The 12674-nt window shown below is 40.4% G+C and overlaps 1 protein-coding gene across 1 annotated transcript in view; it reads left to right on the top strand.

Moving 5' to 3' along the window:
- The window catches only part of Nell1 (neural EGFL like 1), a 937387-nt gene that overhangs the window by 587132 nt on the left and 337581 nt on the right, over positions 1-12674 (top strand). Inside the window, exon 14 of the mRNA XM_052161842.1 lies at positions 5054-5176. Coding sequence (XP_052017802.1) covers positions 5054-5176 — 123 coding nt within the window. The remainder of the gene's footprint in view (positions 1-5053; positions 5177-12674) is intronic.

Here is a 12674-nt window from a genome sequence, read left to right as displayed (position 1 = left end):
AGGAGAAGAAAAAAAACAGGCCTGAGAGTTCTTATGCTGTTCCCCAAGCAGGGAGACCAGTGCTCTATGGAGATTAGATTCTAGCACCTGACTTCAGCAGGGAATCAGCAGGGTTTTAGCCTCCAAGACCTTTTTCTGGCTAGGCGGATACCTGCTGTGAGGCATGGATAGCTGTCCCAAGAGCTTTTGTCTATGGTTCCTGGAACCGTGCTGGGACCCTGATAGGTAAAAGGCATACAGCAATGAACATGATTTAGTCTTCCATCCTGACACATAGTGATCCTAGAGCCGCTTTTATTTTGACATAGAAAAATGCTGCTTGAAGAAAAGAGAATTGTGCTGTGTTATAAATAACCTACATCTTTAAGCCCAGATCATAGAATTTCAGAATTTGTATCTAAGAAACTAGGGAATGTCTTTTAATTGAAATATTTATTTTGTACATAACTCATCTTGGATGCCACTATGAAATAGACAAAATTTTCAACCGGAGAAGAACAGAATATAGCTGGACCATTAGCAAGATAATCAGCATAAAAAATTTCTAGTCTCTGAAGTCCATTTCATTTAGGTCTATACCCCAGTGAGATTTTAATATTCCTGTGAATGCATGGACAAAACATTTCATGTGATCTTTTTAATGCATTTGATGATGTTTGGTTTATGAAGTATGGCATTCACTCCTTTAAAATAGTTATATTTTATTTATTTTGTGTGTGGGAGAAGCATGTGTACCACAGTATGTATGGAGGTCAGATCACAAACAAGTGGAACCCAGTTTCTCCTTTCACCATGTGAGCCTCAGGGATCAAAATCAAGATATCAGGCATGGTGACAAGTGCTCTTTCCTGCTGACATATCTTGCTAGATTCACAAAATCATTTCCATGACCTAATTTTATGTATCCATCACCTGGAAGAGAAAACCTCACATCCATCAATAGTCATCCCCCATCAACATAAAATTAGTCATCAGTAACCATGAACCCAACTTTCTATATTCATAAACTTACCTAATCTGGATATTTATATAAAACTGAAACCCTTAATATGTGTTCCTTTATGGTTGGCTCTTTTCATATCATATAAGGATTTTGGCATTTGTGTTGTGTGTTGTGTGATCTATTGACACTCCATCATCACTGGTTGATAATCCACTGTGTGATGATCTCACATTTCCTTTGCACACTCATCAGTGGACCACCGCTTCAGCTTTCAGCTGTTATGAACATTGGGATACAAATCTATGTGTGGACATAGATTTTTTTCTCTTGGATATATTGCTGGGGTCATTATGATAAGCCTTTGCTTCATAGTTTGTAGAATTGCCAAATCAATCTCCAAAGTAGCTGAAGTATTCTATAGAGCTACTAGCAATGTATGACTGATTCAATTTTTTTTATATAATTTGCCAGCTTACTATTTTCTGTCTTTGCAATCTTGGTTATTCTAATGCGTTTGAGGTAACATTTCAGTTTTGTCTGAACATTTCCTAATAGATACACATTTCTTCATGTATTTATTTGCTATCTGTATATCTTCTTCTATGAAATTGCCACTGACTATTTTTGTGCTCCTTTAGAACATGGTTAATGTTTTAGTATTGCATTGTAAAAAGCTCTTTGCATAATCCAGATTCAAACCTTTTCACAGATATATGGCTGGAAAATACTTTATTTAAATGAATATAATTAATTCATATATATAATTAAATTTTCCTTTTAAATAAATATACATTTATTTAAATGGAAAATACTTTATTTATATTGAAGATTATGTCTTCAATAGCATTTGTACTCTATTTCTTCTTGGGCTGTCTCCAAACTCACAGTGAGAAACAAACCCAAGACCACCATGCTAGTATCAGCTTGCTTCCTTGCTTAGTTTTGCTCCTCTCAATCTCCTAACCAGATCAATAACACTTTCTTGTCTTAATCCTCTTTGAGTCCTCTACAACTTTTATCTTCCCTCCCTCTATGCCCCTCCCCTCATCCCTTGCCCCAGACATTTCCCCTACCCTCATATTTGTATTAGCACCTAAATTTCAGAAGCTCTGCCAGAGGCTGGGGAGAATGAAAAACAGAAAAATATAATTCCTATCCTCAAGAGATTTTGTACTCTAGTGGAGAAGGAAGCCATCCATCATACATTAATGAATGTAGCAATGTAAGTGTGATTAACCTGTGAAGTTCGAGAAGTGCTGGCTGCGATGTGCAAATGTTCCAGGGCAAATAGCTCCAGATCATGGAATCTGGTTTTCTTCTTGAAATAAGGTAAAGGTTTAACTGAGATCTCAAGGACAAGAAAATGCTATGATGTAGGTAGAAGAGGAAAGTACCTATGGACAAGAAGAAATGAGGACCTTTGCAAAGAGGAGACAAAGCAGTTTTGGTTGGAAAGGAGCAGAAACAATACCATGCTTTGTCTGATGGTTTACAATAAAATGTTTACTTAAAAACAGTGAGGAGGTAGTTGGTTTCTCTTTGTCTGTAACTAAGAATGGCAGGAGAATCAGATTTTATTTCCCAAAATATTTCCATACATGTGACATAAAGAATGAATTGGCAGAGGGAAAGCAGGGGTAGGGAGGGAGCAGAGTGATTGGGAAGGTGTGGCTGGGGCTTACAAGAGGGCCAGTGGTATGGGACCCCTGCAGTGGTGGGGAAGAAACAGGGGGTTGTCTTGGAGGCTCTGCAAAAGAGAAATCTATGCAACTCAGGGATGAATTATTATAAAGTATTCTGATAAAAGAAGTTATCAAAAAGTCAATAGTGATTCCCTGGCTATTTCTTCTGCTATGATTTGACAGTGTGCACATTGTTTGAGTCTTCTAGCCTGTGACTACTAAGGGAACATTAAACTGCCATCCAGTAAGTAAGTCTAAAAGTAGTTGAGGTACTATGCGTGACAGTATAGACTAGTAGTTATGGTAATATGGTGGCAGTGAAGTAAAGTAACTTATTCTTGGAGCATTTACTAGCAGCAATACACTGTCTTCCACTTTCATTAACTGACTTTTACCACACTCTCAGGAGATAGGTACTGCTGATTCACATTTCACTATTAGTAAATACAACACATAGAGACTGAACAACTTTTGATAGTGCACATAGCTAGAAACTATCAAACTCAGGATCTTCAGTCTTAGGGGTGTCTGGATTTGGATTCTGTTTTCTTCACTCTCATATCTTGCTATCTTTCATGAGTCCTTATATATCTTGTACCTTTGGCAATGTTTGCAGCATCTGGAAAAGCAATTTGGTATTTTTAGAAGGAAATGGTGTATTGCGTGTTCTTCTTTGTCAGATACATGTTTAAAGACACAGTTACTTTTTAGACTTGGGAAAGGCTAGAGATAATGAGATATGGGAGTTTCACAGGCTTCATCCTCTGGGTAGACTTCCAGACTCTCAGGAAGTGTTAGGAGATTCATGGGAATTCAGGAGACATATAGAAGACACTTGTTTCATCAATGGAAAGATGAGGACACTTAGATTTGTCATGGTTTTCCTCTGACCAAAACCAGATAGCTTGCAACCACTGCTTATTGCTAGAATGGTTTATCTGGTATGAATGTTCTCAAATCTGAGACCCCTCCACTCACCATATTTTGATGCTGGGCAAGTTGTTTAATGTGTCTTTTTTCTACTTCCTTCATTATAAAATGAGAAAACTTCTCATTTTGTTGGTTAAGTTAAATAGCTGAACACCTGTAAAATGTATTTCAATGTTTGGGTTTAATACCATTATCTAAAATGTTGGTAAAGTGCAGACTTCAAAATGTCCCTCAAATATAATATGAGTTTCTTCAAAGTTAATTAGCATTGGTGACAAACTGTGAAAAATATCACAATGTAGTATTGCCTGGATAAAACAAGTAAGATGACTGAAGTTCACGTGGTCTAAGAGAACAGGTTTGGAAAGGTTGTTTTAGTATGGCTTTGAACTGGCATTTAAAACTAGGCAAAGCTGTATTTCCTCTAACCATATGGAGTGGTGAGTATTTTGAGTCAGGAAAACAACATGAAAAACCAAGAGAATGCTAAATAAACACTGAACAAAAATGAAGTTTTATTGAAAAGACAGCAATGGTGCCAGGTCATTGCATAAAAGAATTGTCCTCTAGGGTACTAAGAGACACAAGTAGATAGTCAAGGATGGGCCTGACTTGGGGATGTTTCATAACCACTCCCCCCCTACACTATTCTTTTGTTTTGAGTTTTCTTTGTAGGCAACTCTGGCTAAGGGGGCCATCCTTCTCTTGGAAGAAAAGGTTATCTATTCTCATATGAAGTATCTTTTCTCCTGTAGATACAATGACTTCTCTGTCATGATTTCTCATTTTCTTTGTATGTGCTCCTATTAGCATAAAAACAGTTCTGGTTTGTTGAAATCATTCAGATTTATGCCTGTTATCATGACACCATTATTAACAGAGCATCCTTTGCTTTAGATGTGACCACCCAATGGTTGGATGAACTATAGTTACCTACCTAAAACTGTATCACTTTGCTCCTATGTTCCTGTTGGATGCATATTGGTGTCTGATCAGCACAAAACACTCAGTTTTCAATCAATTTATGTTGTCATACAATTGCTACATGCTGCACTAAGGCACTGTTTTTCCAGGATTGGCTATGCTGTACTATACTCCTGGATGCACTTAGGAATCTTTGAAGAGAAGTTTGGTTGCCATGATCTGGGTCAAGGAGTGCCATTAGAGCTTGTTATTGTATATCCGGGATGTTTAGAATCACAAGAGTTCATCAACCAATATAGATTTTGTCAACACCATGATTGAGGATCATCCTCTAAGACTCAAATATTAGCATAATATAGGTTCCATGGCTTCTTTATGACAAAGACAGTAGATATAAAAAGGAAGTTCTTATGTATTCCAGGTTTGCTTCCTGCCTCAGACTCATCCCAAATGCTAGATTCACCATGTCTGGGTAGTCAGTACCATCCCTGTTGACGAGTTCTAGCACACCTCGCCAGTTCAGTTGTTCCTACTTTTATAATGGCATCTCTTCTCCTCCTTTCCCACCCTGCAGAGCATGATGATTGTGGCAGCGGACAACACAACTGTGACAAAAATGCCATCTGTACCAACACAGTCCAGGGACATAGCTGTACCTGCCAGCCAGGCTATGTGGGAAATGGCACCGTCTGCAAAGGTAGGCTTGCTGCCTTGTGGGGCACCTCCACCTGCTATCCTGCCTGAGCTTGTGATGTTCATAAGCAGCATTCCTGCTGTCACTATGGGAGCTGAACATAGTTGGTTTTTATCCCTGGTCTATCTGCTGGCCAGGGTACTGTGCATAGGAAAAAAAAAAAGTCTTAGCTGTTCAGGGGCTGTAGATGAGTCCTGGTGCTGTTCTACACCTGAATGGGGTTCTCCATATTTGTCTCTTAGAGAAAATTGGAATTAGTGATGGAACATTCAATTCTGGTATGAATTTGGGTCCATGTGAATTGTGGTTAGAGGGTAAGTGGGTACCAGTCATGCTCATATTCAGGGCATCTGCTTGACTGAGAAATTTACCCTTAGAAATGCTGATTAGAGCTCAGCCAGTGGTCTGCCTTTGTGCATATTTTATGGTCATCTTCATATCCTTCCTTCAGCCTTATAAGAATGTGGGGCCTTCCAGCTGGCCACCTACTGTCCACATATTCTTTTTCTACAGAAGCCCATTGGTTCCTGCCAGTCCTTGGACATGGCCATCCTGTCTACCTTCATGGGTGGTCATTTTCTTTATGTTTCTGCTCTGAAGTCTACATATCATAGAAGCACCCTTAGTGTTCCCAAGACCAAACCTTGCTCAACTGCTTTTCATAAGCAGCCTGACTGGATACTCTATATTGCATATTTGTGTTTGTCTCTGTGTTATTTGCCTTGCCATGAGGGTAGAAGCCCTGGGTAGCAAGCATATGGTCATATCCTCACAGCTTAATGTCTAAGAAAAGAATGTGCCTGGCATACTATAGCAATTCATTACCTATGTGATAACCAGCCCAATCAATCAATAAGGAAAGAGACACAACTTCCCTCTTTCTCCTCCTTCCCTTCCTACATCTTCTCCCCTAACTAGAAACTAAAACAAAAGCAGAAAGGAAAGATAATTATAATTACAGTGTGTACCTTTTAGAAAAAAATTTTGCTCACATATTTGATAAACAGACTGAAGTACTTTAAATCAAGCAATACATGTTGCTAAATATCTTGGCATTTAGGGTTAAATGGACAGAATGCTTGCAGACAGTTCTAAATGAGATTAGCATAACCTGACCTGAGGGTTAAGGTTCTGAATAGGAGAGTGTTTATCTGTCTTGCCAGCCTGGCATTAGTGCTGGAATGGAAATCGGGCTTTAACTAAGCAGTTGTCAATATGTAGCTGATAGACTAAGCCTCCTTTCTTATCTGTCATTAGCTGGATAAAATCTGGTGATCCTGGAAAGCATTCTTGTGTCAGTGGCTGATAATATTGGCATTTATTTTGTAAACACACAGTAAGTGTAAATTTTATGTTCAGAATCCCCTTCCTCCACCCCCATCCCCCCCCCAAAAAAAATAAAACAGAGGTAAGACAAGGTCTCAGAGGATTCATCATTTAAAAGTGGAAAACAATTTGAACAAATGCTTCCAACACAAGTGATAAATTTTACAAAGGAGCATTGACTCATATAAAAGAGGTTCATGATAATTATGAAAATATTGAGCCCTTTGCTTTGTGGTGTACACTTTAGGAGTCCTTTGGTTGCAAGCAACAGGAACTGAAATGAAGACTTATGATTTGGAGAGCCAAAAGACAAATGTAAGTTTAGGCTTCCTTTACAAAAGCAGGAAAAGCTTGCTCCTTAAAGGTACCCAAATATTTATTCTCATTTGTGCTCGAAATTGACTCTTCAGTGTTGATTCTTTGAGTATGGAGGACAGTCTCTGTATGACTGCTGACCCATAGGATAGCTATAGGTCTTTCCTGCAGTATTCAATCCTCATATGGATATGCCCCAACCCATACATCCTGACCTTGCTTGAGCAGAGAACTTGAATCAAGCATCCTCCCTTCCTAAGATTTCATATCCTAAATCCACAGCAGACAGGGCACTCAACAATGTGATGATCTCTGCAGCAGTTCTCTGGATATCTGTATCATGTACCAGGTCTTTGACATCCAGCAGCCAGGAGGGTGCCATCATTCTTTTTCTGGAAATAGCACAACATATGTGCTCAGTACCAACCCTTTCAGTGTCTGCTAGTAGAAGTCTTTAAGCTATTTTGGTGTGATGAAAAGGCAGAGAGGCATCTGGAGGGGCTGCATTTGAACTGAAGTTTTCTAGGGCATCCAACCCAGACTTTTGTCTTATCCAAGAGCTGGTGAGTAGGTGAGAGGATACACAGACATGTTGAATATATGCGACTTTTCTTATTCTTCTCATCTGAACTGGTGTGCCCAGGAGAACACCCATTCTGAGTCTTACTGAATCCTACTTAGAACAAATCTATGTGCCTCAAGTTATTAAGAACTTTGCGGTGGTGGTTACAGAATGCCAAACCCTAAGTGTGGAGCCCTCCTAGGCGATGCATCTTTGTGAAGTTGCTTCTGTGTGGTGTGAACTAGAGTTAACTGAAACAAACAAACCAAAAAAGATTTCCCAGGAACATCACAGAACCTAAAGGCAGAAAGGAGCCTGACATTGGGGATAACTGCTCCAAAGGATACAATTTGAGGGGCAAACATTCCTGTCATTTCTCTTGTGTGTGTGTGTGTGTGTGTGTTTTTTTTTTTTTAATTCTCTCACTGAAGACTGGGATTCTTTTTGTCTCAGACACCAGGTTTGACGGGGGAACTTGATATGGTCATTCTCTTCAAGTTGACCAAATAGCAGATCTGTTAGGAAAACTGGTGATTTGTTGATTAATTTTGAGAACAGTTGTGGTTTTGAGAAGAGATTAGAAATGGCAGGCTCCCCCACTCGGTAGAAAAAGGGAAGGTAAAGCAGTCAAGCAGTCAAGCATATAGAAGGTAAGTGCTGGCATGACACACCCTCTCACTCCTCAGGGCAGGAGGAAAACCTGGAATGGGTGATCCCATGGGCACACTGATCCCTAGTGTGGAGATGAAGACAGAACTGGGAGGCAAAAGTCCATAATGTCTACATCTTCTCTCTAACGTATCCACAGTCAGGGTAAGGCTAGGCCAAGAGGCCAGATGGGATTGCTCAGGAGGGAATGTCAAATGGTGTGTCAGCACCTTCTCCCGAACTTCACACTCCTAATGATGTTCACTAAGAAGTGGCAAGACATTTGTGTCTGCCCTCTCACTGGTGTTCTGATCTATGAGATGTGTCAGGAGTCTTTTACAAAATGTGTAATTATTTACACGGAAATCAGAGCTAAGGGGCTCAGTGCAGACTACTGTTAGCACCTCTGTATCTTGATAGGGTCTCTGAAGAATACTCAAAAGCTAGTGGGAGGCACTTGTTCAAACTTTCCCAGCACTTCAGAAGCTGATAGACAGGTTGGGACACCCTTGTGGTATCTTTTAATACCTACACTTCCTTTGTCCATAGAAATGAATTAATTAATCTTCCTCTTGCTGGGGTTTATTTTTAGATATCCCAGGGGACACTTTAATGAACTGTAACATGGAGATGTGGATGTCCCTAGTAACTTTTCAAGTTCTGGGTTCCCATCCTGATGCCTTAGGCTGGGGGATTATCTGTTCTCTGTCTCCAAAAAAGCTCTCTGAATGCTATCTCTGCCAGTACCACCACATATTACACATGGTTGTTTACACATCTGCTTCCTGTACACTGTGGCTTGATATATCTGCAATGATGCTTAACAAAAGCAGAGTGTACTGTAGACCTTTGAAGTTTCCTCATGAGGAACATTAGGCAAATATGCCTTTCTAATGGAATATGCACTCAGGTATTTGGAAGGTTTTATAAGAAAGCAAGTCTGTCTGGAGTCCCAAGAGTTAGGGGGTCACCTAAGCTTATCCCCATCTGAGAAACCACTGCTTCCTGAAAGAGACACACAAACCAATCTCAGTGTGAAGCCTGGGCTGCTAATGGGAGACGAGCTTCAAAGAAAAGCACTAGTTAGGTTCTCTGTATGAATTTTAGGCACATAAGTGAGACTTTCTTCTAAGGCTTCTAAGAATCTGGTAGTTCTTGGAGGTGACATGTTATGAGCACTTTGCAGAGAATACTTGCATAGAAGGGCTGCTTCCTGGAATCATCTATTTGATGGGAGCCTGGATACTCTCTCTGTATGTCAGGAGGCCAGAAACAGAAGGCTAGGCATAGGGAAGGTTGGGCATAGAAAGATTAATGTGACAGCCCACACTGGCAATGCCACTGAAATCTTGAGTTAGCAGATATTCTAAGGAAAGCAGACATCTTACAGGTGCCGAGATGATTTCAGCAGCTCATAAGCAGTGTTGAGAGGAAGAGAGAGGGAGAGAGGGAACAGAATAGTAAGTTGTTATAGCAAGCTATCACTGAAAATAATAAAATTGATGAACTGCCGGGCTGTGAATCAGAGTAGATGAAATTTGAAGATTTTGAAGCAAATAGCAAGGGAAATGTGAAGCCCTTGGCAAAGGTGCTTATAGCACTCTAGACAGAGTTCTGAAACGTGGTTGATGTAATGAGGAAGAACCCGGGAAGGCTTCGTTCTGAAATTCCGCTGTTAGGGTTGCAGACAGAATATTGAAGAGAATGATGATGAAAAAGATTGACTGTTAAGATAAGAAATCTTGACCCAGCTGGAGACCAGTCCATTTGTAAAAGCACACCCATGTCATAAGGATGGTATGTACACCTAAACTTATAGAGCAATTTCCTAACAACTCAGGAAGGACACCAATATTTTTATTCCAGCTCCTACTTGTTTATAAAGGCAGAAAGCAAATAGATTAGAGGTAGCCCAGGACCAGGTTCCAGTCAGGAAGATAAGGTCTTGGGGTATTACCTTTACATGGAATATTCTCCTTAGGATTATTTATTTTATTTTTGTACATGTTTGTGTGCCTGCTTGTCTATATGAACACCCAATATATGCAGGTATCTTCAGAAGCCAGAAGGGATGTTAGATTTCCTGGAACTGGTGTTATTAGTGGTTTTAACTACTTAAGTTGGGGCAAGGAACTGAAGCCAGGTACTCAGCAAGAACAGCAAGTGCTCTCTAGACTACTGAGCCATCTCTTCAGCCCCATGGAATATGCTTGTAGTCAGAGCCACGTAAAATCTTTTTAAGTTAATTAATACCCTGATACAACAATAGAAACCAACCAGTACCCCCAGAGCTCCCAAGGACTAAACCACCAACTAAAGAGTATACATGGAGGGACCCACGGCTACAGCTGCTTATGTAGCAGAGGATAGCCATGTTAGAAATTCAAAGGGAGGAGAGGCCCTTGGTCCTGAGAAGACTCAATGCCCCAGTGTAGGGGAATGCCAGGACAGGGAAGCAGGAATGGGTGGGTTGGTGAGCAGGGGGCAGGAAGATGGGTTAGGGGGTTTTGGAGGGGAAAGCAGGAAAAGGGGTAAGACATTTATTGAAATGTAAATAAAAATATCTAATAAAAATGAAAAAAATAATATCCTGACCACAGTTTCTCCTCCCTTCTCTCCCCCCCAACCCTCTTTCACATTTCCTTACTCCATCCACTCCTTCATTTCTCTTCAGGAAAAGGGAAGTCTCCCATGGTTATCAAATAGCCCTGGCATATAAAATTGTATCAAGACTAGACATCTCCTCCTATTGAAGCTAGATGAGGCAGAAAGGGTCCAAAAGGCAGGCAACAGAGTTAGAGACAAGCCCTGCTCCCTCTGTGAGGAGTCCCACATGAAGACCAAGCTACACAACTGTAACATATATGCCGAGGGGCTCTGTCAGTTCCATGCATGCTCCCTGGTTGGCAGTTCAGTCTCTGTGAGTCCCTATAGGCCCAGATAAGTTATTTTTTCTTATGATGTCCTTGACCCCTCTGCCTCTTACAATCCTTCATCCCCTTATTCTATAGTATGCAGCATTTTTCAAACTCTGCCTAATGTTTGGCTGTAGGGTTTTGTATCGGTTTCCATCAGTTGCTAGGTGAAGCCTCACTGATGACAAGATGCTAGGCTCTTGTGTACAAGTATAGAAGAATAACATTACCAGTGTTGGGGTAGGCTCCCTCTCATATCATAGTTCTCAAGCTCAGCTAGTCATTGGTTGGCTACTCCCTTAGTTTCTGCTCTATCTTTACCCCTGCATATCTTGCAGGTCACCTAAAGTTTTCTATGTATGGAGGTTAACATATGAGGCTCCTCTTTCCTTAGTATTTAAGAATCTCTGCAACCACATATGGATATGCTTGGGCCAAATTATTTCACTGTAAGGCATGGGACTCTCAAATAATATAGGACTATCAAGACACTTGACTATAAATTAGTTGCATTAAAGACAAAACTGATGTAAATGTGGATGAAGAAAACTCCTCTTCAATGAAGCTCAATTTGTCAGAAAGCATGCATAACATAGGACATGAATTTGAACACATAGAGGCAGAACATTACTTGTCAGAAACATGCAGACCCAAAATATGCTCAAGCCTGCTCAGATCTGAGAAGTGGTTTTCAGAACAGTAAATCTGTGTGTCTGTCTTTGTGTATCTAATTATCTGTCGATCCATCACTATTCATCCTGTAATCAATCTCTAGTTTTTTGTCCTAAACAAACAAATAAACTGTTTCTTATTAAAGGACACGTAAACTCTTCTAGGACCCTTTGTCCTGTTAAACTTAGCCCCTTCTGGACATTTTGAGTCTCCTCTGTCAGTATATTGTCTCCCACGCCTCCTCCATAATCATGCTGGAGACCCACTGACCATCCTTGACCAGACAAGTTAGCTTCATGTGATTTTTCTCCCTCTGAGAATTGACTCATGATATAGAATAACTTCTCACATCCTCCACTTCCCATTGGTGCTCTGTTTACCCTCCTCAGTGCAGCTCAAGTTGTTGACTCCCTCCATCTCCTCAGTCAGGATAGACGAATTCCTTCTTCCTTCTGATGTATTCTTCAGTGCATTATTGTGTAATCAAACCAACCAGTTCACACATAGCTTCTTGCTGCTTTGAGACCCTATGTATGATGATGACTTACCAAGCAGTTGCAATGGGCTGGACCGCTGGACAAAGGTCAGCTCTGTTCTTGTAGTTCGATGGGTACCATTCCTGAGTATAGGCTATCACAGAGAAGGTAGGATTTGATGTGCTATCAAGGCAGCGAGGAACAACCATAAGTTTGCAACAGTTTTTCCTAATCCTATAGCTTTGCAGATGCCTTTGGGAACTCAGCTTTGCTGAATAAACCTCTAGGCTGAATATTTTGAGTAAAGCAGGGCTCTCTATTGACTCCCAAGAAGGATAGTACCTTCTTCTGCCGAGCAGAATGAGGTTTTGTTAGATTGTTCTGTGTATTTCTGCAATTTAAGCCCCTTCGAATTCTCACTGATGATTCTGTCTTAAGAACTTTCTCTTGCTGTAATCAGTGATATAAATGGCAACTAGCATATAAGTTATTGAATAATATTTACTGCAGATACTGTGAGCTTTGCACTGTTGTAGGCACTGGTAAATGGTTAGCTTTTGGTTCACTATAACTCACCTTACTGCAGC

This window comes from Apodemus sylvaticus, chromosome 1 (genome assembly GCF_947179515.1).
Source record: "Apodemus sylvaticus chromosome 1, mApoSyl1.1, whole genome shotgun sequence".
NCBI lineage: Eukaryota > Metazoa > Chordata > Mammalia > Rodentia > Muridae > Apodemus > Apodemus sylvaticus.
Note: the sequence above shows the minus strand (reverse complement) of the source record. Positions and strands in the feature narration are given on the sequence as shown.